Source organism: Echiichthys vipera (assembly GCF_963691815.1).
Source record: "Echiichthys vipera genome assembly, chromosome: 3".
In the NCBI taxonomy this organism is placed as follows: domain Eukaryota; kingdom Metazoa; phylum Chordata; class Actinopteri; order Perciformes; family Trachinidae; genus Echiichthys; species Echiichthys vipera.
In genome coordinates, this window is record NC_139828.1 from 13,815,412 (window position 1) to 13,839,772 (window position 24,361).

Genomic DNA, 24,361 nt, shown 5'->3' on the forward strand with positions numbered 1-24,361 from the left:
GAGCAGTTGGGGGTTCGGTGCCTTGCTCAACAGCACCTCGGCAGTGCCCAGGAGATGTACTGGCACCTCCTCAGCTACCAGTCTACACTCCATTCATGGTCCATACAGGTATCACTTTAACGTTGCAGCGTAGGGCTAATTGTATTTACTCTATATACTACTGTGACTAACTTAAGTTGCCAAATAAATGTTGTGCAGTAAAAAGTACATTTCCTCTAAAATGAAGTATGTAGAAGTATAAAGTAGATTAAAATGGAATAACTCAAGTAAAGTACAAGTACCTCAAAATTGTACTTAAGTACAGTACTTGAGTAAATGTAATTAGTTACTTTTCACCATTGCATACTTCCTAACACCGACCGTGAGACAGATCAACACTGATGATAATATCCACAGCTCATTCGTGGGCACAGGGGGAAAAAATGCAGCTCGGATTCAGCTTGTTCAACACAAGAGCAAGAGGCAGTTTTCAACAACTTATATTGTATTTTTAATGCATCTCAAGTAAAACAGGAGCAAATAATTGGATTTAAAATTATTTATTATTGACGGAGAAAGGAGTTATGAACATGAAAAACAGAAACAAGAAGTGTGCATTTTCCAACTAGTGTAGTACGGTCATTTTGCCACTGAAAGGTGCAATAAGGGCTCTTTTAAAACCTAAAAAGTGTCCCCTAAGAGGCTTTGGCAGCAAGTTTCCACCTTTGAAGCCACTGCTGAAAAGTCAGTCCTCCTTTACTGACCTCAGGCAGGACATGCTGGACTGGTTGATCCCACCTAAATATATAAACACACAAAAGCAGACAAAGTTAAACAGCAAACCAGACCCATAACTCCTGCCTGCAGATAGGAATCCAAAATAACACAAATGCACAACACAATATTCATGTTAAGAAAAGATCTATTTGCATTTAAAACAGCAAAGGTTATATCCAGAATTTTGTATTAATGAACAATGAAGGAAAACAACCAGGATCGCCCTTTCATAGTTCTGACCATGAATAAAATTTGGAAACATAAAATCAGTTTAAATATTAGATACACTTCCTCACCAGTAAGAGATGGCGGTTTTAACTTGGACTCCATAGGAAAGGCCTTGGGCGCTACGTTGGGTGAGGCCTCTTACTCTCGGTAACAGAACCTCCAGAAGCTTCTGATCCTCCTCCACAACTCTGGACAGCAGAGCTAAGAGGCACAAACAGCAGTTGGGTCGTTACTGAAACTTTTAACAATTCTTAAAACTTATTTTTGTTCAGGTAACAAACATTATCATCATATACAATGTGTGTACTATTTAACAGCTAAATACAGCACTTCTTACTGTGTATTTTATAAGAATAATCTTCACTCTTAATAAGCTCCCATCATTACCTTTTTGATCAGATGCATGCAGCAACTCTGCTTCCTTCTTTATTTTCTGCAGAGTAGCAGAGTGAAGTTGCAATGACTGACGGAGAAAACATAACTCAAGCTGCTGGGAGCGCGCCTGGGAGCACAACTCCTCTGGAGCCTGAAGTGGAAGAAGAAGAACATTTGGTTTGTGTCAAATAAAGAGAGAAACGAGAAGAAATTCCATGAAATGCATCCTACATGAAAGCATGTTTGTTAGACCAGCAGATATCCTTAAAAAGTTCATTCACAACAGGATATAGGTTCATTGATGATGTTTTTTATCGGCTCTGCTGGTGAGAGGACTGTGGTCAAGCAGCTCGCTAATCAGAACCCTCTGGGCATGTGGCGTTTAAGGAGTAGTGTGAGGAGCTGTTAGCACGACTGTTATACGAATGAAAAGCATGTTGACAGGCAAACTTCATTTACAAAAAAACATTTTTAAAACACTTTTATACAGTAATTTAACACTTAATAACTTGAGGATCATCTATTCAATTATATGTATCATATTTGTTTACCATTTAAATAGAGAAATTATTTTCTTCTAGTTCCAAGATTATAGCTCATAGTTGCTGAATTAACTTTAAATCATCAACCATGAAACTGACTTAACCCAGTACTAACAAGCATTTATAGTGTTTCCTTGGCCAAGAATACAAATAAAAAGGAGATCTCATTCTTAAACAGACTGATGCATTATATGCTCAGACTCACCCTGTACAGTGGGAATGCAAGGCTCTGACACAAGCTGCCAAAGGTCGGGGACTGCAAGCGATGGATGGAAAGCCACGATGCAGGGATTTTTTGCATTCTGAAACAAGAGGAAAAAAATGTGGAATGACTGGGGCTTACCCCTCCCGGCATCAGGCAACTTGTTCTTACCCTTCAACAGTCCTACGGTCCAGAGCTGGAAGTGAAACTGTTCCCAACTGTCTGGCCTCCTTGGAAATGGAGTTCCTTTGACTGCTGGCTGCAGTGGTGACAACCTCAAACTGTGGCACCAGTTTGCCCCGGATCAATTCCTGTAACTGAAACACGACAAAAGGGATAGAAACAGGGTCCCACTTTTTTTCAAAATCATTTTCCAGGATTTTTCCAGGACATTTTTCAGGTAGGATCTAGCTGATATGACAGATCGCACCATATATTACACTATACAACACTTCTATATGCATTACATCCATATAAATCTTTGGACTATATCTCTGTACATTGCATATTCTTTTTATACTTTGTACTATAAAAAGCAGTAAAAAGTGCAATTAGCCAGTGACTCACATACACTTGGGTACCTATTTATTGTTTTAAGTCCAGCTTCCCATTAATTATTCAACTCTCTCAACAGGCAAAACAAGCCAACAAGCATGTCAACTTTAACAACTGAAGAAACCATACTAACATTACCCAATTTGATATTATTCAACTGTTCAAAACAAGTTGGAAAGAAAGCAACGTAAATCTATAAAACAAATAAAAACCACCAATAACCAGCCAACAGTGACTAATATTGACATATGAGAACTCATTCTAAGCTAATGCAGCGATTGTTTGTCTCAAGTGATTAAACAATAATGAAAACATACAGTAGTTGTGATCCTAAAGGTCATAAACACTAGTCCTTTAAGTTGTAATGTCATCCGACCCGCACATGCAGGCGTGTGACGTGACTTAGGGCGGTGTTCACAGCGTTTCCACAACATAACCCAGAGCCCATTCAAAATACTCTCATCCATAAACTACTATTTAACGTTCATATGATCCTGAACGCAACTTAGCCCCTTAAGATGGAAACGTTATCCGTTTTGGGGAGCTCTCGGGATGGATAGTCTAGTAGTTCATTCTCAGCTAAAGGCCAATTGGAGAATGTTGAAATAATTTGTAGTAAGTGTGGGAACCTCAATTGTGTGTGCAAAGTGTGGAAAAAGAGGCCAAAAGAGTGTCATAGATCCAAACCTCTGTGTGCAGACGCATCAGCTCCGTCTTGGCCGTGGAGTTCCCCTTAATCAGACCTCTAATATGCTCCTGTCTGAGAACCTAGAGACACGACAGAATATGTTTAATGATACATGTTGGAGAAATACTGACACCTCTGTGTTTGAATTTCATAAATCAGCGTCAAATCAGTATGTTTATCTACAGACAGTTAACAGCACACAACCAAATCCTCTAGACCACATTTTCCTAAATAATTATGTCGATTTACTCTCACCACTAGTTGTCTGAAGTCAAGGATGCTCTGCCACTGGCTATGGAGGTTCCTAAGAGCTTCTTGTCTGCTTCTTGCTTGCTGGTCCAGTTGGATACACCGGTCTCTGATATGATCCCTGGCTGCCGCCTGCATTACACACTGAAGTTCCACTTCCAGAGCTGACCTGACAGCAACAAGGAAAAAACAAAATCATGCTTAAAATCAAGTTTTTCCATTTGCCCAGATCATATCAGTCTCTAATTTGACTATTTAGCAACTCTTTTGGTTTTTAACAAACGTAAACAAATGCAAAAAGACAAAAAAAAAAAAGAACGAGACTAAATTCTAATTTTTTTTAAAAAGAAATCTTTCTATCTTAAAAATGCTTGACAATGGTGAGCTCCTACTACAAAATAAATCTGCACCTTCTTCACTGAAACACTGCAAAACTCTCTTTTTATGATTGGCGGGATTCTCATAACTCTACAGTCCATCTGCTTACAGTGCCAAGGAGTCGTTGTGGAGCTCATCTGCAATGCCCGACACCTCCTGCTCAGCCTCCTTCTTGCGGACCTGTAGCTGATTTTGGAGCTGCTGGACTCTGGAGCGAGTCTGGGCCAGTTCGAACAAACTCTGCTCCACCTCTTCCCACGCATCCTGGAAACAACAACAAACATGTAAGCCAATAATATTTAAAAAATCACAAATGCCAGGAAACACTTGAACATGTTTCTTCTACTTTAAATCCCTGAATATTATGATACAGTGTGTATGTGTGTTTTTGTGTATAGCACCTCTAACAGGCTCTTAACCGATGGCAACTCATTATCCTCTTCTGTTGACATGTCCAATAGGTGATTACTTTCAAAGCGGAACCTGCAAATAAAAATGCTACATAAATACTCTAACACTGAAAACATTAGGGGAGGGGGCACTTTATTCTAACACTGAAGTTTACCGTAGAGCCGTCACATCCCGTGTCACATCCAGAGTGGCGAGTTTCTCTTCTAATTCCTTCTGCTCTCTGGAAGCTAAATACTCCAATGCTGAGAGGATGTGGTTTGGAGGATAACTACCCAACAGGTTCTGATGACACGACAACCAATGTGTTAATTCAAAGTAAAACTTCTTATTAGTACAGGTACCAAAATATTTAGTGAAATTAGATCTTAATACACCAACCTCCACAGCACTCAGCCAGTACTGAAACACAGCAGTCCTTTGTTCACGAGTCATACTGAGAAGGAACAAAGAGATACACGAAAGAAGTTGATAATATTCTTAAAGACAGTTTGTGAATCATTGATTTCTCAAATACTGTGCCATTGCTAGAGTCCTTACTGTTTGACTGCAGGATGTGACGTTTTGAGTTCACTCTCTTGTAAAGACTGATAGAAGTGGACCCTATCGTCACACAGTTCTCTCACTTCACGCTAACGGCGGAAAAAAAGAAAGATGGATGGTTTCCTTAAGTCAGCAGCTGATCAGGCATCTTGGTTTACACCAGTCAGATTAATATGAATCATTTCTGATCATTTGGTATACATTCTTCCAAAATATGAAGATTTCAACTGATATTTTAAAAACTTGCAAACAACATCAAATCTGTAGTACTATTAGGTTACTCCCAAGATGACATAATACATATATAATATTAAGCAGCAGTAATCCATTACAGTTTCCCACCTAAAATGGAATTGTGTTCCTGAAATCACTCCTTCATTGATTGCTCCCAGTATGATACTGTATATACTCTGCAGTTTTTCAGGGAACTATATAGATACATTTCACAGAATTTGACACTCAAAATCAGAGACGGTAAATACAGTGAACTACTGTGCTGTATATAGTATAGGGTGCAATTTCAGACAAAACCACTGTGGAGCATTTTGTCAGTTGGCTTATTCACTATTTGCCTGACTGAAACATGCATTAATGGAAAGCAGCGTTACGTCAAAACTTCAATTGCCAGAGAACATGCACCCTACCCAGCTCTACTCAGTAAAATACAGTCCAGAGATTTAGGCAGCTCTTACCAGGACCTGTGCCTCTGCTGCGACTTTAGAGTTGAGGTTGTCACCATCACTGCTGCTGGAGGGCTTATTATCAAACAGCACTTTAATCTCTGCTTTCCTGCAAAACAGTCATAACATATGTACATACTACACCATTAGTACGGGTTTGTAAATTATCTCACATTGTTTTTCATTTTATTTCAACTTTCAATGTCCTGGCTTACCTGGCCATTTGTTCCAGTGCCTGGCAGTGCCCACTGATCTTTTGTGTGTCATCAGAGAGCACCCTGCGGCCCACGACACAACGCTGCCTGAAGGCCTGCAGAAGCAGTTCTCTGCGCTGGGTGTCCTCCACCTGGGCCCAGCTATGACTGATGGACTGCTCTGTTAGTAAATAGTAAAAACAGTGTTCCTACACATTTTCTTCGGTCAAGCACTTTCACAAATTTCCCAGCACCTCATTGCATGTGATTGACTAACCTTGTGTAGCCAGCTGCTCTTCTGTTCCACTGATCTGAGAGTCCAGGTGACTGATCTCGGCTCTCAGCTGATCTATCTTGCTCTGAAGTTCTCTCTGCTTAGCAGTCTCACTCTGGTTCTCAGCCTGCTTCAACTGAACATGCAAAAACCCCATCAGATAAAAACAAATTCCAGTTTATCTGTGTCTTTGTTACTGAAATTAAAAATTCCCCAGTGTGATCACTCAAGATTAATATAGTACTACATCGAGCAGATATATCTTGAAAAAGAAACAAACCACTAGAAAGGAGAATATTGTTGTAACCTACCTCTTTGTCTTGAATAACTTTGTACCTTTAAGATCAAAATGTCAAGGAAATTACTGGATAAATGCTAAACACATAGTAGTCATACAAACATCAATGAGTATGAGCAAGAGCAGACTCTCCTATGTCTGAGTGACCTCTCACTGACATTTACAAGAGCTACTAAATGACCAAAATGTTCACATGACGTTGCCATGTCCACTGTAAAGATGCTGGTGGATTTAAAATCCTATATCATAACCAAAAAGGGATACCACTGGAGATTGCCTCGCATGATCCTCACGTTCCTGGAAAAACAGAGAAACTGTCAGGAAGCTGTACTCGGTCAAAGAGTGTACACAGGATGAGACTGCTGTTTATTTGATAAATTAAGCCATTTATTAGATGGTGTCCGTTTTATTCTGAACATATAGATGGGGACTGAGTGAGGTCTGGGATGACATAAAAGAAATCAGCCTTAGCCTATTCATAGTGACCATTAAGGGATCAAGGGGTTACAGAACAAGAAGGCAGTGTAAAGACTAACCTCTGCTGAAAAACGTGTTGGATGACATATTTCCATATCGACTTCCCCGTCCCGATACAGAGCCTAGAAAACAAATGATCAGCATTAAGGATTATTTATTCAACAGTGTAAATGAAGCATCAAGAATACGTTTAATAGGGTTAAATTCAAGTCAGTAAGTCAAATTTGAGCATTTCAGGGTACATTTTCATGCTTTCCCAGCACCTTGCAGCTGTGTTAAACTACATTTTTGTATACAGTAGAATACTTATTGCACTTTTTCATCTCATTAAACTACATGTTATTGTGATGTAAACAACCAAAATTATGTTTCGATACAGCTTTCTACAGAGGTGACAAGTTTAAAGGAAATCAACCATGTTTGAAAATAGATTTACTGTCAGAGCTGCAAGTTAATCACCATCTGTTTTGACAATCTAGTAGTCAAAAGTAAGTTTTAATGCCAAAGTGTTTTACGTTTTATTATATGTGCCATCCTATATAACCTACATTTCAATCACTTTATTCAAAATCCAAGCACTTTCCAATCCTTGAAAACACATAAAGCACTAAAATGCAAGTGTGTTCAAGGATTTCCAGCACCCATACGAACCCTGGTTTAATTAAAGACCAGCTGATACTCACATTTTAAAATACCCGTCATTTGGCAGGCTGTCCGGGGGCAGATTGAACTCCTCTATCGCCCAACGTTTCAACTCCTGCACAAGATTTCTGTCCGCCATCCTGGAAACACGTAAACAACTCTTAGGAGCTAACGTTAGCTGGAGCTAACGGGCTACGGTTCAGTCTGTTAGCTCGAGTCGGTCGCCGCATTTAACGTTAACTTAATTAATTAACTTATACAGTTATCTTACTATGCTCGTGTGAAAGATGCGCATTTACAGTAATACACGGAAGGTAACTCGGTAGTGGCTTTTTAAAAATCTGATATACATAAACTTTCAACTTCCCGCCCGTTCACAGTATTTCCGGTCTTTAAATAACAAACAAAACAAATTTCACATATACAACAATTCAGACGTACAAAAAAATTTGATTTTCACAATACACTGGAAAAAAGGAAAATAAATAAACCTGGGGATACATTTCCGTAAAACATAGCCTGGAATTTTATTTAGAAAGCGATGAAATTGGGGAGTTTTTTATTTTTTACATCTGTACAAATGCAATAATTTACGATATAAAATCAACTAGTTAACAATATATTAATTCAATATTACATCATATATATGTATATTATATTACATATAATTCTATAATGTACATATTATATTACATGTATATATATTCAAAATACTAAATATGACCGTTCAGTATTTCCGGTCAGCACATCCGTTTCCAGAAACAGCGCGTCACCGCCCCTGCTGGTTGTAGGTTGTAGACGGTTGTTGCCATGGTTACGCAGTATTATGGATGTGGTTATATTAATGGTAAAATCCCACATAATTAAACTAAATTCAACTTTGTTATTTCATCTATTTAAGTACTCTGGTTATACCCCTCATGATCGCTTTGTCTGTGTTACATTGGTAAACACATAAAAATGGCATGATATAAACAATAAACACATTTATTTGAAATTAACAAAATCTTGCTGACAATTAAATGTGCCAACATATTTTAGATGAGGCTAATAAACGTTATCAATCATGATTTTTAAATCAGAATCTTATTATGCACTATTACCAAATCCAATTTCACAGTAAAAGTGCAACTAAACTAAATTAAGTCCAAAAATAAATGGTAATGGTACTTGTAAAGGCAATAAGGAAATAATACACTGGTTCTTTAGTTCCATCATCTTTTATTTCCTCCTTTACTACAAAGAATAAACCGTGTAGTATATGTCTAGATGCACAGCATTAGACTTTTTGTCCACAGGAGCAAAACTGCATTATTTCAGCCAACCACTCTCAACCTTAGTTAACTAAGGATCACAGTAAACATGGTGTACATACTGTAAAGGCCGTAACAGGTGATTATGTTAAGTTTTTACGTTTAAGTCATAATATGTAATGGCATTTTTCTCCACTGAAGCCATGACATCTTTCACTGCAACAGCATCCACCTCACCGTTAAATAAATAAGACCTGAGTTAAACAAAAACTAAAAATGCTCTTTCCATAGATTCCATAATACAATATTTATAAGTAAGGCATATAACAAATGGAAATTAACCCACTTATACAATAAAAAAAATACTACATTCACAATAAGAGCACAAAAAATCCAAAAAAAAGTGCTCAGTTGTTCTTGTTGTCATTTCCTCTGCAGAAAAAATGTCACAAGATTGTATTGAATGTACTTAGCACCAGGATGATATCCAGTGGTGACGTCCACTCAAACTAGTGTTTCAGAGTTTTAATCTTTTATTAAAGTCACCGTATCCTGGTGAAGAGATTTAAAACGGATACAGATTCCTGAAACAAAAGATAAAGAAACTTGGTTTATTATGTGGCAGACATGAGTTTGTTATGTCCTGTTATTACATTTTTGCTGTTCCCAAAACCTGCTTTCTCACCTTAGTGGACCTTGTTTTACTGAACACGTTCCAGAAGCGTAGAGTCTCATCTCCAGCTCCTGTCACAATTGCCTCACCATCCGGGGACATGGCCTAATGTTTAGAAAATTATAATAATTACCACAAGTTCTGGCAAATATGGCCTGCTATTCCATTAACATGACCAACAGCAAAATCATCAGAGAGAAAACACACTAACCAGGTAGAGCACTCTGTAGGAGTGTCCCGTGAGTTTGGCAACCTGAGTGAGCGCTGGATATTTCCACACCAAGATCTGGTTCTGAGAGTAGCCGTGAGTGCTCACCTTGAAAAAGAGGCAATATGATCATTCAAAGGAGGCTTTGTGTAATTCACTCATAATACGTCAATGACAGTTAAGACACATTTATGTTATTGATTAAATATTATGATGAAAATTTAGTCAGACAATAAAGTTTTCTCCTAAGTCTTTCCTGTAACAAAACCAGTAAAGGTCTTGTTTTTTGACAGTTGTAATGGTTGAAACAATGTAAATTTTACATTGTGTGACAAAGATATAAAACAAAAAGAAGCAACATCTTTTACGTATATTTTTTACGAGTATCTTGCATCAAAATACGGAAATAGCGTAAGCCTATATGTTCTGCCTCATAATGTAATATGTCGTCTGAATTTTGTGAAACACTGGCACATGAGACCACCAATTGTCTTAAGCATGGTTTATTGAAATACGCCAATGTATTACAATTAACATAGATATACAATGCTTTTAAGAGTATTACGACCCTTTTGGCTTCAGACAGACCGGGTCTACTGTCAAGTTATATCAGTTTGCTGAGATTTCTCACTTTAAGTACAAATGGCAACTTTTTACAGGCATTGCCTTGAATCTTAATAAAGGCCATATGGTGCCTTATTCTCAAAGCGAGTGTGACATTCATGATGAGTGCACAGTGATTCTGGAGTCACTTACCAGCTCATTAGCATGTTTGGACCAGGCCAGGTTGCAGACCTGCGAGCCGGTGTCCATACACTGCAGCGGCTGTGAGGTCAATGTGTTCCAAAATCGGATGCAGCGGTCGGCAGTGCCGCCCCCGGAGGCCAGCAGGCCGTGCTGGTGGGGGGACCAGGCAATGGCTTTCACTGCAGCCAGGTGATCCATGTATGTTTGCACGGGGCTCAGCGACGAGTGGTTCCAAACAAACAGCTGAAATGAAAAATAACAATCACATCCATGAACACCATCATGAACTATATAAACTAAGATGGAGGCATGTTTAATAACAATAAACAACTGTACCTTGTTGTCGTTGCCACCAGAGGCGAGCAGCTGGTGGTCAGTGCTCCACTTTAAGCCACACACTTCCTGTCTGTGTCCCTGCAGCTTTCTCTCCGACTGGACTGGAGGGGTTCGCATATCTCTTTGAAGAATCATACGATCACGGCTTCCCGAAGACAACTGGTCCGCATTCCAGGCTAACGCTCCTGCAGACAGAATTAAGATTAAAGTTATACATGGTCACTCTCAACATTCGACTCAATTATCAGGACACAATTATCAACAATGTCAAGCATTAGTCAGGGTTCGTACACCTTTTCCCGAGGTCAAATTTAAGCACTTTCAAGGTCCATTTTCAAGCTTTTCCAGCAACTTACAGTTGTGGTAAATTACATATTTCCACGGCTACATATAGATATTGAAGATTATTATTATACCTTTATTTTCTCCATTAAAATCACGTTAAAAGAGACGGTATTAGACTTTAAACACCAAAAATGTTTCATAATACCAGAAGGATAATTTTAATTTTCAAGTACTTTGTCCAAAATTCAAGCACTTTCCACACCTTGAAAACAGAACATTTTTTTAAATTCAAGGATTTCAAGCACCTGTGCGAAACCTGATTAATTCAGCTTTCTATTCAAGATTTCTGCTATGTACATTCCTGTTAAGACACTTTATACACCATGTTCAGAGTTTAAACACTGCCCATGTTCTCACCGACTCTAGCTGTGTGTCCCTCCAGGGCAAAGAGTTTCTTTCCAGCACCAGCATCCCAGATCTGAACATAGCCTTTGTGAGTCCCCACTGCCACCAGGTTACCCTAAAAACATGAAGAATCCTTCCATTAAGAAAAACTGACTGCTAAAATTTCTCCGTGAAAATTTCCTGGAGGCCATAAGCTGTGTGTCCTTACTCTTTCGGACCACCCAACTGACGTGACCGAGTCTCCCTCCACTGATAAATCACACAACCTTGTTACCTGAGGAAAAGACAAACACAGTCAAGAAACACAAATATATTTTATATACATATATATTTAAAAAATCAGTTGTGTAAACACACTGCAGTACCTGGCTGGTACAGGCACTCCACAGGTAAACACATGTACCCAGTCCGACACTGAGTACATTGAGAGAAGACCAGTCCACCAAGTTGAGGTAAAAGTCATCCTGCAGCTCTGGAGCGTCCAGGACTTTAAAAGGGATCTTTGAGATCTTGCGAGTTGGCTTTCGTGGTGAACGCAGCAATTTCTGACTGCAACCAGAAAAAGTTTGACACTGTGAGACCCTGATGCCAAAGTTTTTTATGAGAGATCAAAAAACAAAATTTCCAAAACAAAGCGTCTACCTTTTGTTGCTGACAGGTGATAGAGAGTAGGGGGAGATGTTGGTGCCATCATCTGTAGACGACCTCTTGGTATTGAGTGAAAACTGCAAAGAACACACAAGCAGAGACAATCATGTTCTCAACCCGCTTCATTAAAACAACATAAAACACTGAAGAAAAACTGTACATTGCCTGAATAGTGGTATTCCACTATTATTTCTTACCCCCACTCAAGACTCAGATAGTGTATTTTATGTGCATCTGTTCTGATATTGTACGATCATACGTGCTATGTAATTAAATACACAAGGAGAATGAGATGAAATGTCCATACAGTGAAGAGACTCCTCTTTTCTGGGGTTGATGGTTGTAGGCGCCTGTCCTCCGTCTGAGGGTCCTGGATCTTTTCTATTCCTGCTCCCAGCAGCTCATTCTTCAGCAGAGCAGAGTAGGCCAGCCCGTCTGCTGCATGCAACAAAATACTATTTAAAACAACAAGCACAAAACTACAATCCTGGGTGCATATAAGCAAGACGTAGAGTCTGCCAAATGACATTTAGGGCGCACTCACACTGTCCTTTCGTACCGTGCCCAAGCATGTTTCACAGCTAAAGTCTAGTTCGTTTGACCAGTGTGATTGCAACCCCACCGCGCCTAGGTGCGACACGCTTGCCGGCCACAGACCATTTGGGAGAGGTGGGCTTTTGTAAAGCACGTTTGCACATGTATGAGCACGAGCGTGCGCACGTGTACGAGCACAAGGCCTACGGCGGTTCTGACGTCATTTTATGTGCGCCTGTTTGGACATAGAAAAAAGAAGGACGGCCCATGCGCGGACATTTAAAACAATAGTGGCGAAAGGTTCACGTTTGTGTGATGCACAGGTGGAGTGTTTACTGCAGATTTGGTCAGACTAAAATATTCAAAAAAACATTTGGACAAAAGCTCAGGTCTATGGAAAGATTTGTAAACAAAGCGACGCATCGCGATGACGTCAATCAATGCGTGTGACTTGGTACGGCGTGATGACGTATAGGCAGCAAGAAGCATTCCGCCGAGGCCCAGGCAGTGTGAGTACAAACGGGCCTGGGGCGCAGGGGGGAGAAGGAGGGGGGGACAAGTACCCTAAAAGCACGGGGCACGGTACGGACGGACAGTGTGAGTGCGCCCTTAATTACCTTTGATGTTATCAGAAGAGGTATCCTTTGTTTTTCTGTTCTGACTTGGTGATTTGTCATTTTCCTAAAAACCACAGACACTGTCATTAATTTGCGATACAAACTTTTCTCAGATAGAACATCCATACAGTAATCAACTTCAACCAAACACACTGTTACCTTTAGACTCTTGTGTTGCGTTACACACATGATTATTACTTTTCTCTTGCAAACACACAGACACACTCAGTTCATACATTGATCTTGTGGAAGTTGATACTCCAGTTTGCCCCCGCTCTGGCTGGAATGAATCTGTCTCCAAGTTTACTGGGTGAAGATATCGGGGAACCTGTGGGCGTCCGACTGCGCAGACCCTGTGTCAGTTTCTACAAAACCAATAAATCATTAGAAATATAAGTGTATTAAGTCTTGTGTTAATGTATAGTTAAGGAACACAGAAAAACAACTAACAAAACAACTCACAATAGGGCTCAAGTTGTCATTTTGAATGTTGATTTGGCGGAGGAGGCGATGTTCATATTCTGGATCCATCTTAACCTGATGTTTAAGCCTCCTGCAGGCCGGACACCTGGCAACACACAGAGAAATCACTTCAACAGTTAAATGGAAAAGCATTTTGTTTTGTTTCAGCGCTCGTCTTCTGGAGGGTATCCCATAATGCAAGGTCGGAAAGTATGTATATTGATTTAAACCTGTAAAACCATAAAGTAAACTAGGTCTGGAATTATACTTTTATCTTGCATGTTGCTGATAAATAACCTGTTTTTAAATTATTATTTTTATTTTATTAATTTCTACAGTATTTAATCTTTTATTTTTTTAAATGTTTTTGTTTGTTTGTTGTAAGGGCTGGGTGGGGACTAATAAAATATATTAATAAACGGAAAATAACCTTTCACATAACAGCACTTAAAAAAAACATATCCTACATCATAAAATACACCCTGATTATTTGAAATAAATAGTAATTTATTCAGTGTAATCTTAAAACTCTTGAAGTTGATGCTACATTTGGAAAGAACAGTTGACTTCACTTTAATTACATTAACTTTACGGAAACATTACGACTAACGTGAACTTTGAACCGGTTCAAAACAAAAGCATTTAGAAAGCTGTAAGAGACTTAATGTCATCAAACTGTCTTTAAACAACCATGTTGACAGAGAAGGCGAAGCTAGCTCACGTTAGCTGCTTCAGCTCGTGGTGAATCTAAAACCTGCGATAAACAAAATACATACAACAGACGCGGTCACCACACAGGAGCAGCAGTTCACGGGTGTTCAGAGGAAGATTAAGGAGGTATTTAAAGTTATTCACTTTCAGATGTCTAATGTTTCTAATAGTGTTATTCAGGGGGAAACTGCATTGCATTGTGGGAGTTTTGTAGCCCCTGTGACGTAAGACTTTCAAATCAAAACACGGAAATGCTACTTTTTAATTTTATTTTTTTATTCCCAAACCATTTTTACTCTTGGCTAAAGAAGTGATATTAAACACTACCAAATTTATATATTGGAGGAATTAAATCCCTTGAAAATAAATGTAATAATAATCACGTGAGGGAAATACTAACGTGTGATCAACACCCTAAATCATTTGATATTATATCAAACTTTCGTGACATGGATCATGAAAAATCTTACATTGTAATTATTAAATGAACCAATGTAACCCACAATTAAAGAAATTTATTTTAAAATAATTCATAATATTTGTACTTCCCATTTTTCAGTCACGAAGAATGTCTCAAAACAAAAGTTCCTGTAACAATTCAATTCAAAATGTAATTAAAACACACAACATTTAATGATTTTCAACATTTACAATCTCAAACAAGATTTAAGTCTCCTTCTAAACGTTACTTTCAGTGCATAATGAGGCAGATTATTCCAGAATCACGGCTCTAGATAAAAGATCGTGATAAGGGGTTTGTTCTTGGACGAGGCAGTTTCATGACAAATAAATCCATGCATCACACATTATTTGTATTTTGAGAGAATTTTTATAACAGAAAAAGACGGTCTTATTCAAAACACCGAAAAATATGACATAGAGTGGCTTTTTTTTTTAAATTGCTGGTTTGTATCAGTTTTTGTTTGCAAAGAAGAAAGATATTTATTTAATTCATATTTAAACCAATTTAGTGACGGTTTCGGATTTTTCTTTATACATGAATAAGTATTTCAAGTATTTCACAACAAAACCTATAGTACCGTACACTACCATCTAACCTAAACTGTACTTCCCCGCTTACAATACAAATATGTAACAGTCAAATTCATCCACTACATAAATCTTATCAAATGGCTGCAACATTAAACTAGAAACTAAAGTAAGTCAACTAACTACATGTCAAATCTTGGGAACCTCTGATGTAGATCAAACTGGAAAACTGAACCGGTTCAATACAAAGCTCATAAACAGCATCTGTGTCTCTGTTATTGTGCGGGTGAGGTTCTTGTCATGTCCAAGTACCGAACATAGAGGGCGTGCTGGTTCTACTTTCAAACCCTGCAGACCAAGACAAAGACAGGAGTGCCCTGCTGAGGCGTGCTGTAGCGCACTGGTTCTCAAACTGTGGTTCTCGTACCACTGGTGGTACTCAAGCTCTCTCTGGTGGTACTTGGAGGAATCTCTGATTACTAAATTAATATAATACTGAGAAAATACTTAACTTTTCTGATCCATGAAATGCAATTTAAAATAAGTTTAGCATTTCCTGTCATAATTTCCAGCAATTTACCAAAAATGTACCGCCCCTTTGCAGCCCCAGCTGTGATAGGTCACCTAGTGTCTTAACCACATTTTAAGAATGCAAGGTAACTGGAAGGAAACCAACGACATCACTTTGTTTGTTTGATCAAATAGTTCAGTCATGTAATTAGAGCTGAATTACGAGCTAAACTGTGATGGCAAGAGAGTGAGCAGAGGTAAAATGACTGGTTTGAAAACACTGAAGAGTCAGTTCTGATGTTCTTCCTGCAGCGTTCTTCCTGTGGCTGAAGACAGTCAACAATAAATAATGTTCTGATTAGGAATAAACCTTAACAGTGTCGGCCTACGCTGCCGTATTTTAACATTGGTCTTAGTGGTGGTACTTGAGAGAGCCTGATATTTACTGAGGTGTTACGTCATGTATGTCTGAGAACCACTGCTGTAGTAAAAGGCTACGCTGTCGGTGTCCTAAGTCCTCAATAGCTAGGGATTTTCAAAAAAATGTTTTTATAATTAACTTATTTCAACAATTGAGTTGCACCTCATCCTCACCTGCAGCCTGACAACCAAATCCATCTTGAGCTATAATCAAAACATGATGGATGTCTGCAAATTCTGGACATCAAAAACAATATTGCATTAAAAACTTGCACTTTTACTCTTTACATAAAACCCCCACATGATATGCTCATATGATATGATGCCGTATTATACCACTATGAAACCCGGCAGTGTACAAAGTATTTAGAACTGGCTCCACATTGACGACCACAACATTAAATGCTCTTACATGGAGTTATTGATAAAATAACAGACTAATGCCATATTCTATAATAATATAACACAATGAAAGGAGCCATTTTGCCTATAATTTGCCATTTTCTATTTTGATACTTTAGGTAGCTTTTCCTAATAATCATAATTCTACTATAATGATACAATATCTAAAGGAGAGAGTGTCCTTTCCCTCTGTCAGACCACACGGATGTTTCATGTAGCTTGTAGTGTAATGTTTTGCCTGTGGGATTAAAGACTCACTCCACCGAGCAGTTTTGGGCTCAGTGTCCCAGTAAAACAGAGAACAGTGAAATCACGACTGTTCTGAAAAAATAACTGCAGATTCAACCTGTGATGAAATATTTGTTAATCTAATCAGCGGTGAAGCCTGGTTTTGCTTCATGACAGTTCAGGTGTCCTTCCTCCTATTTCAGATTATACTGTAACAGGATTATGCATTCAAAATGAGTGTGTTTGTGTCTTGAACAAATGTTTACAGTTTGTGAATGTCCTCTTCTGCCACCAACCTATACAATAGCATCTCCGCAATGCACTGCTAATGAGCATGCAGCTATTACAAAAGACTGAGCACTGTGTCTTTAATGCTGACAAGTGCAGTGGTGATAATCACACACACAGAGGGCCCCCTGTGAACTTCACTGTGTGTTTTCTGGTGACTGAGCCTATAGAAATTCACCACATCAGACACACAACATGGTTCTACAAGTGTGAAGGAAGCACCCCCTACCTCTGTGTGTGTGTGTGTGTGTGTGTGTGTGTGTGTGTGTGTGTGTGTGTGTGTGTGTGTGTGTGTGTGTGTGTGTGTCTGACTGTCTCTCTCACAGACACACCCACACAACGCTGGCGCCAACAGGCAACCCCCCCCCTCCATAGACCCCCCGCCCCCTTAACTGACCTCTAATTATGTCATGCGAAAAAGCTGTGTCCCATTGAAAAGCTCTCTTAATCAAACCCAATTAATTCCGCTATTTTCCCTTATTGTCCTTTGCGAGGAACGCGTCTCTCCAATAAGACTGTTAACTCCAGCCGTGGCCCTTTCAGATCTACTGAGGTGCAGGAGCGAAATAATAGACTGCACAATTAATCAATTAGTCATTAGGGACTCATCTGTTGTTAATGAACACAGTGACTGTGTAGTGGAGGCGAGTTAGTGCTTCCTCAAAACCACTTGTCTTACAATTTAGTCAACATCCTTTATTGTGAAGACTGGCATCTTTATTTATTTATTTATTTATATTAATTAATTCATTCATCCATTTTCAACTGCTTGTCCCTATTGGGGTCATGGTATTAACTATATTTATTTATAGTTGACCACAAAAGGAAAACAGGAACATGCAAAAATGCTAGAATGGATCACCTTTAGGCTTTTATATTGTTACTGATAATTATGAGAAAATGATCTTTATAATACGTTTCCTCTGCTCCTATAATAACCAGGCTTGTTTTGCCTTCCTCGCTTATTTGCAGAGATGTTTTTAGATTTTTGGCGTTACTGTAGACCAAGTTAAATATCAAGTATTCACAAGCAAAATGTTTAACAAATCAAAATTTCAAAACGTCTGAATATTGACCTTTCTTGCTCAAGTCACTGAATGTTGACAGTGAAAAAGACAGTAGTGGGAGTTGGAGTTTGTATTAACTACTATTATGTATTTAATTAATTTCACAACCAAGACTAGAATACAATCTATCCTAAACTTTACTCCCCCACTTACAATAGGTCTATAGAGTTAAATCAAACAGTAAAAGTCTGCACATAGATCTTATCTGATGTGACCTATGATCAAACTGGTAAACGGCACAAGTTGAATACAAGAGAATTTAAAGTGTCTGTGTTATTTAGTGGGTATCCTAAGTTAATCTGCATGTTTCTCAGAAAGTGCCCTATCTATACGGAGAAAAAAGACAGCGTGCCATATTAGCGGTATGTCATAAGTTAGAACAAACAAGCTTCGTAAATGTTTATGATTATCTGTAAAAGTATTCCAGCTGCCCACAATATTGTTATTTAAAGCCTTTATTATATTGTATCTGATTCAATTGTGGATTTTTACACAATATATTTATTGCTAATCATTACTAATTTCCTGTTTAGGTTTCTGAGCTTTCATTCCAATAAAGCTGATTTGAATTTTACTTTTTAGTCATGTCATATAGTAGAGGAGAAGTTTTTCAGTGTTAACCTTCTGCTGCTTAGGTGTTTAGAAAAAAAGGAAAGAAACCTTCATTAATCCCGTACCAGCCAAGTCCCTATGGACAGAGCAACATACCTTTGGACATTTGAATAATTCCTGTGTTAGTAGTGTTGTATATAGGCCTAATGATATATGATATATATGAATGTGCAAGATGTGAAGCTATGCAAGACAATTATACAGTTTGTCATTTTCAAGTCAGTTCTAATCTATAGGCAGTTGAGTCTCTTCACTGACCAAGGCCCTTGGGCCAAAGTGGGTCAAAAGGTGCAGGAATAGTAAAGAGTAAATAGATTTACCACATACATTTAAATTAGGAGAGAATTAATAATATATATTTGAACAATAAATAATCAACTATTATTTATTGACACATACACAATAAAGAGGATAATGATACCCGACCATGACGTCATCATATTTTAAAGGATTTTAGAGACGCCATGAGTGTCGGAAACCCGAGTCCAGACACTGGTGGTGATGGTGATGAACGAAGAGGATGCTGAGATCTGGGTGGATGAGAAGAGGAGCGAGCTTCTGGTGAGCTCAGCCCCGAGTGCTGGAACTGATGTTGACAGCAAAGATGTGATCGGCTGATAGAGATCACGGCTAAATGTGGTTGGTTTAATTAAGATGAGAAACACTCCTCATCAGCTGGTCGGGGGGAGGGGGGGGGGGGGGGCAGGGGGTGGAGTGAGAGTGAGTAAGATTAGATTTTCTTTCTGGTTGAATTTACGCTAAACTCCGTGTCTCCACAAGGTCAATAATGAATCTATGTGCTCAAGTCTGCATTTTTCTGGCACAAGTCACTATCTCTGCTCTCATGTATTTGTTTCCGTCTTCTTGCAGGCAAATATCTCATGAAAGGCAAAAGGCTTTTCTTGGTTATGTTTCATCTGTGTGAAGAGAGAGACAGATTGATGTTCAGATTTATTGTCCAGCAGAATTAAAGGCTGTGTTTTACCACCACAGGACGCAGGATTTTTGCCATCTTGTGATTTATTTGCTGTTTGACATCAAGCAGCATGTGGAAAGATTGATTTTCAGTACAATCCAGATGCCCAGACTAGATTAGGTTATGTCTCGGATGCTGTTACAAAACTGATGTGTCAGCAAGGAGCATCATATGGTATGGTTATTTTAGTAAGAGAGTAAGATAGAGAGTAACTGACAGAAACAGCAGATCTTATTAAAATCTTATTTGGCTCACATTTGAATACATTTGAGTGAACTTTTTTTCTCTCTGTTGATCTGCCGCTGCTCTTTTTCCCATGCTTTTCTTTGAGACACTCACTAAACGCATGCCTACCCTGGGCCCCTGGCTGTGGCTACAGCCCCGACCCGGCCCCAGCTGAGCAGTGCCAAGATGTCCAGCAGTTAGTTAGTGTCTGTTCAGGCCCGGCTCGGCTCGGCCCGGCCCGGCCTGGCCGGGTACTAATCCTCGGGCTGTCAGAGGACCCCGCTCTGAACTCATCCTGCAACACAGGAAAACGCTCTAATTGGGGGATTTTCTACATCATTAACTCTGATGAGCAGCCATCCCTCCCTCCTCCTCCTCCTCCTCTTCCTCTCCACTCTTACTCCCCCTCTCTCCCTCACTCCCACACTTTTTTTCTGCTTAATCTTTCTTAATGTTTCTCTTTTTCCTCTCTCCCACTCTGACATCCTCACATCTCTCCTTTTATCCTTTCTTGTCCAAAGCACCATCCACACCCTTTTTTTTCATCCATTCAGTGTTTGTTCATCTCTTTGGGAACAACACGAGATGTGATCTGATAAACATGTGAAAGTGCAACAAATCTCTCTCGTCTTGCCTCGGCACTTGTTACACTTTGTATAGAGTAAAATGCAATTTGTGTGATCCCTGAAACTTGAGCTCAAATGCAAGTTTTATTTTTATTTTTTTTCTTTACAGATCAAGTTCTGTCACATGATTAATAAATGCTTTTACTTTTGCTCCAAACCAACAACCAGCCGCAAAACTCACTGCTGTTCTGGATGTATTTTCAAGACTCCTCAAAACATCTGGATGGTAAAATATTCTGTCTGCTGCACAAGAAAAAATATGTTTAACCAGTTTCCCAATAAGCTGCAGCCAATCTTTCCTAATCTAGATTAATTACATACAACCTTGACCTTGCCACACAGAAAATATCAACACATGTTTTTTTAATGAAAAAATAAAATGATATGTTTTTATTATGCAACAGACATCATATTTTTTAATCCAGATGGTTGGAAAAGTCTGGAAATGCCTTCAGAACAGCGGTAAGTGTTGTTAATTGAACTTCTGGGTTCATAAAAGAGCACCAAGTATTTATTTTGGGACTATCAGATGTTCTGTGACTTGAATGCAATAGTAATTTAGGAGCAGCACAAACTGGGGTTAACACACAATTGAGTATCTAATCAGAAACAGTTCACTGTCACATCCACAGGCCTATCCATATGGCCCTGGTAGTGGGGTCCATCCAGGCCTCCATCTGTCCAAGAAAGTGTTTCACACGCTGAGAATGCCAGCTAGCACGGCGGCACCGGCCCCTCTGTGAACATGTGTTGCAGCGGCTGAGCCTGCCTGCCTCCCTGCCTGGGGGCAATTAGGGAGTCGGGCCCTGCGGTCAGAGGCCCCCCTGGGAAGCCCTGATTGATTGGAGTCTCATCTTCCTAACAGGCTGGCACCCTGCCACCAAACCATGGAACAGCAGAGAGGATTGGGAGTGGTGAAAAAGAGAAGGAGATGACAGAGAGAGACAGGGCACAAGTGTTAGAGGAAAAGAAAGAAAACTGTCTCTGCCCCATGTATGTCAGATGATTACGATTATACCGTAGTAATCTAGACTTACTGAGACTTTACAGTGACTGTGTGGGAATGAGTGCACAGGTCAACATGAAGGCACTGCAGTGAGAAAGTGAGATTCATATTCTATCAAACTATATTTATTTTCAGTAGATCTTCAATCTTTCCAGAGTATGGACATAAATGATCCAGACAAAATCAAACAAAAGAAAACAATGATATCACTAGGACAGATATATACCGTATATATAGGACATGTAAGAAACATAATAGCAATACAGGGAAATATCCTGAACATTTTCACATAAAAAAATAACAAACTTCTAGTGCATTTTTGTCCATTATCTAACCTTTGGCTTATTCTTGGTCCAAAATCACATGCTTTATTCAGTATAGGGTGGCAAGGTGGGGTGGTGGTTAGCACTGTCACCTCACATCAAGAGGGTTCCTGGTTCAAATCCCAGCTGGGGCCCTTCTGTGGGGAGTTTGCATGTTCTCCCTGTGTCTGTGTGGGTTTTCTCCAGGTTCTCCGGCTTCCTCCCACAGTCCAAAGATGTGCACGTGTTAGGTTAATTGATGACTCTAAATTGCCCGTAGGTGTTAATGGTTGTCTGTCTGGTGGATGGATGGATATATTCAGCATCCTAAAGTTGTTCATATGTGCAAGGTAATCCTCATTTCCTCTATGGTGTAAGGTGTAATAGGGAGTCTAAACATCACTAACCAACAACATTTAAAAAAAAATTAAAAAACTACATGAGAACTAATGAAGAGCAGCAGATAATTAGCGTTGTCCCTCTCTCAGCAGTACAACAATGGGGCTTAAAACCAGAAATGACTCAATTTTGTTGTTCTGATGTATGACTTGCTGTCAGCACAACTTTCACATCATGGTCAGGGATTTTTTGTCTCCTTTAAAAAAAAAAAACTAATAAAAAAAGAGTCTGAAATTGTACTTTAGGCAAAAGGATTTTCTCTTCCCCTTGTTCCATAACAGAGTCAAAAAAGTTTTCATTTCTGGCTGTGCATATTCAGTTATGTCAGATGCTACCTGTAGGTGTCTCGAAGCAAATCTATTTAGCTCCACTGCTCATATGAAACCAGTTAGGTTTGATCTACCTTTAAGACGATTAGAGCTTGACTCTGTAACAGATGGGAAAAGACCAACGTTGTGTCACTAATGATCATAGCAGCTACAATCCATGTTTTCCTCCTTTTATAGAGAAAGAAAAGAAAAACTTCCATGGCAAAATTTTTACAAGGGCCTATTTAGTGCAGCCCGAGGCCGTTCCCTCCGCCCCTTCAATTTCAGACAAAGAGGATACACTTGGATCAATTGTGCCGAACAAAGACTGAACTATGTGGGGTGATGCATCACACAGGGCTCTTTCTGCTGCCCTGCACGTACACGCAGCCACCCAACACTGAGCTGCCAACAGGTCTTCTTCTCCAACAGCCACTCAAGCAAAAAAAGAGGGTAACTCCGCTCACTTGCCTTTGTTTCTTTTCTGCGTCCTTCTTTAAAGCATCTCAGCACAAATCAGAAAAAACGATTATAACTGTGCAGAATTATTTTTGGTATATTCTTAGCTGTGGTCCACGTTAAAGGTGCCATCACATTTTTGACTCTAGTACGCTTTCCCACCAAAGGAAAGTACATTTTACAGCAGACATTTATGCCTCACTGATCCTCGGCTGGCGTCTTCCTCCAGTCATAACAGGTTATCGAAGCTACGCGCTCAATTCTCTAAACTGGACAGCAACACAAACCATGCTATGATTGGGAGTTTAGCTGCAAGATAGTAACACGTTTTTTTATGAGTCCACAGCAACTGTGATTCATAAAAGCTGCTTTCACATTTAACTGAGACTGGACTTTCATCAAAGTCCTCTTAAAATCTGATTAGCTGACCCATGAATATGAGACAATTGGATTAACTAGTAAAAATACAAACTTGGTAAAAAAAAAAGTGAAAAAAGAAAGAACGAATGGCTGAATGTAGGATGTTCTGTCAGTTTCAATGTTTGACGGTTCAAAGTAAAGTGATGAGGACAATAATTATCCCCATATTTAGGTGATTTTCATGTGTTCAAGTTAAATCCCTGTCTGTGAAGCAAGCTTCCATTTAAACTTTGAGACATTAGAAACGTTTTTTTTACCATTTCTCACATCTGCATTCAAAGTACGTTTCTGACCCATGGAAACCTGCCTGTATCACAAACTGTTCATGAATATGAATGGAACTATGCATTCATCCAAAAGGGATGTGTGCCTGTAAAGCTACTATAGTTTGTTATAAAAAACAAAACAAATTGATTGATAAGCAAAGAAATGACGGTGCTCCGGGGGTGCAATAGTCACCAGGAAGACGTTTGCTTTTAGAGCACCAAAGGAAACACTTTTAGATTGGAGGGATAACAGATGTCTGGTAATTTGCAGTTTAAAATTTAACAAGACTATAGCATTCACTTGTCTGCTTCCTGTCCTTGAGATGAGGAAACATAAAAATAAAAAGTTCAAAGAATGTCCTAAAATTCTCAGTTTTCACAGTTCAAAATCCATTTCCTTTTCTCCGTAGGTATTAGACAGGTCACACGCCGTATTTAACAATATTTTACTCAACGTCTGTTACCCTGAACCCCAAGAAACAACTTCAA

The 24,361-nt window shown here is 39.1% G+C and overlaps 2 protein-coding genes across 4 annotated transcripts; both read right to left on the reverse strand.

Annotated features, from left to right (window-relative positions):
- Window positions 1-617: 617 nt before the first annotated feature.
- On the reverse strand, window positions 618-7,843 carry haus5 (HAUS augmin-like complex, subunit 5). Its single transcript, XM_083911224.1, has 19 exons — window positions 7,531-7,843; window positions 6,907-6,969; window positions 6,635-6,667; window positions 6,384-6,408; window positions 6,076-6,208; window positions 5,820-5,979; window positions 5,617-5,713; window positions 4,922-5,013; window positions 4,763-4,817; window positions 4,539-4,666; window positions 4,375-4,456; window positions 4,083-4,237; window positions 3,602-3,764; window positions 3,346-3,426; window positions 2,275-2,420; window positions 2,107-2,203; window positions 1,372-1,510; window positions 1,053-1,185; window positions 618-777 (listed from the first exon to the last, which is right to left on the reverse strand). Exons 1-19 carry the CDS (start codon window positions 7,626-7,628, stop codon window positions 675-677), a joined length of 1,983 nt encoding a protein of 660 aa, XP_083767350.1. The 5' UTR covers window positions 7,629-7,843; the 3' UTR covers window positions 618-674.
- An 870-nt stretch (window positions 7,844-8,713) lies between these two features.
- Window positions 8,714-14,548, reverse strand: LOC310945122 (fizzy-related protein homolog). 3 transcript variants are annotated; one of them, XM_083911119.1, is made up of 14 exons: window positions 14,434-14,548; window positions 13,658-13,763; window positions 13,432-13,560; window positions 13,196-13,259; window positions 12,352-12,482; window positions 12,039-12,121; window positions 11,762-11,945; window positions 11,605-11,670; window positions 11,409-11,511; window positions 10,707-10,891; window positions 10,380-10,613; window positions 9,627-9,731; window positions 9,428-9,520; window positions 8,714-9,326 (listed from the first exon to the last, which is right to left on the reverse strand). In XM_083911119.1, the coding sequence occupies exons 2-14, from the start codon at window positions 13,724-13,726 to the stop codon at window positions 9,285-9,287; spliced, it is 1,488 nt and encodes a 495-aa protein (XP_083767245.1). In that variant the 5' UTR covers window positions 13,727-13,763; window positions 14,434-14,548; the 3' UTR covers window positions 8,714-9,284. The 3 variants fall into 3 exon arrangements, with proteins under 3 accessions (XP_083767245.1, XP_083767244.1, XP_083767243.1); XM_083911118.1 differs by lacking the exon at window positions 14,434-14,548 and having other exon boundaries at window positions 12,352-12,479; window positions 13,658-13,847; XM_083911117.1 differs by lacking the exon at window positions 14,434-14,548 and having other exon boundaries at window positions 13,658-13,847.
- Window positions 14,549-24,361: the final 9,813 nt, after the last annotated feature.

Bases quoted from the DNA above. Each gene is read 5' to 3' on its own strand.
- LOC310945122 (XM_083911117.1), bottom strand. From the start codon at position 13,810: ATGCTTTTCCATTTAACTGTTGAAGTGATTTCTCTGTGTGTTGCCAGG. The intron at 13,561-13,657 runs GTGAGTTGTTTT...TTGGTTTTGTAG, and splicing joins ATGACAACTTGAGCCCTATT to AAACTGACACAGGGTCTGCG. The intron at 9,732-10,379 runs GTAAGTGACTCC...CTCTTTTTCAAG, and splicing joins CCAAACATGCTAATGAGCTG to GTGAGCACTCACGGCTACTC.
- haus5 (XM_083911224.1), bottom strand. From the start codon at position 7,628: ATGGCGGACAGAAATCTTGTGCAGGAGTTGAAACGTTGGGCGATAGAG. The intron at 3,427-3,601 runs GTGAGAGTAAAT...TCGTGTCTCTAG, and splicing joins TTGACTTCAGACAACTAGTG to GTTCTCAGACAGGAGCATAT. The intron at 1,511-2,106 runs GTGAGTCTGAGC...CTTCCACTTCAG, and splicing joins TTGCATTCCCACTGTACAGG to GCTCCAGAGGAGTTGTGCTC.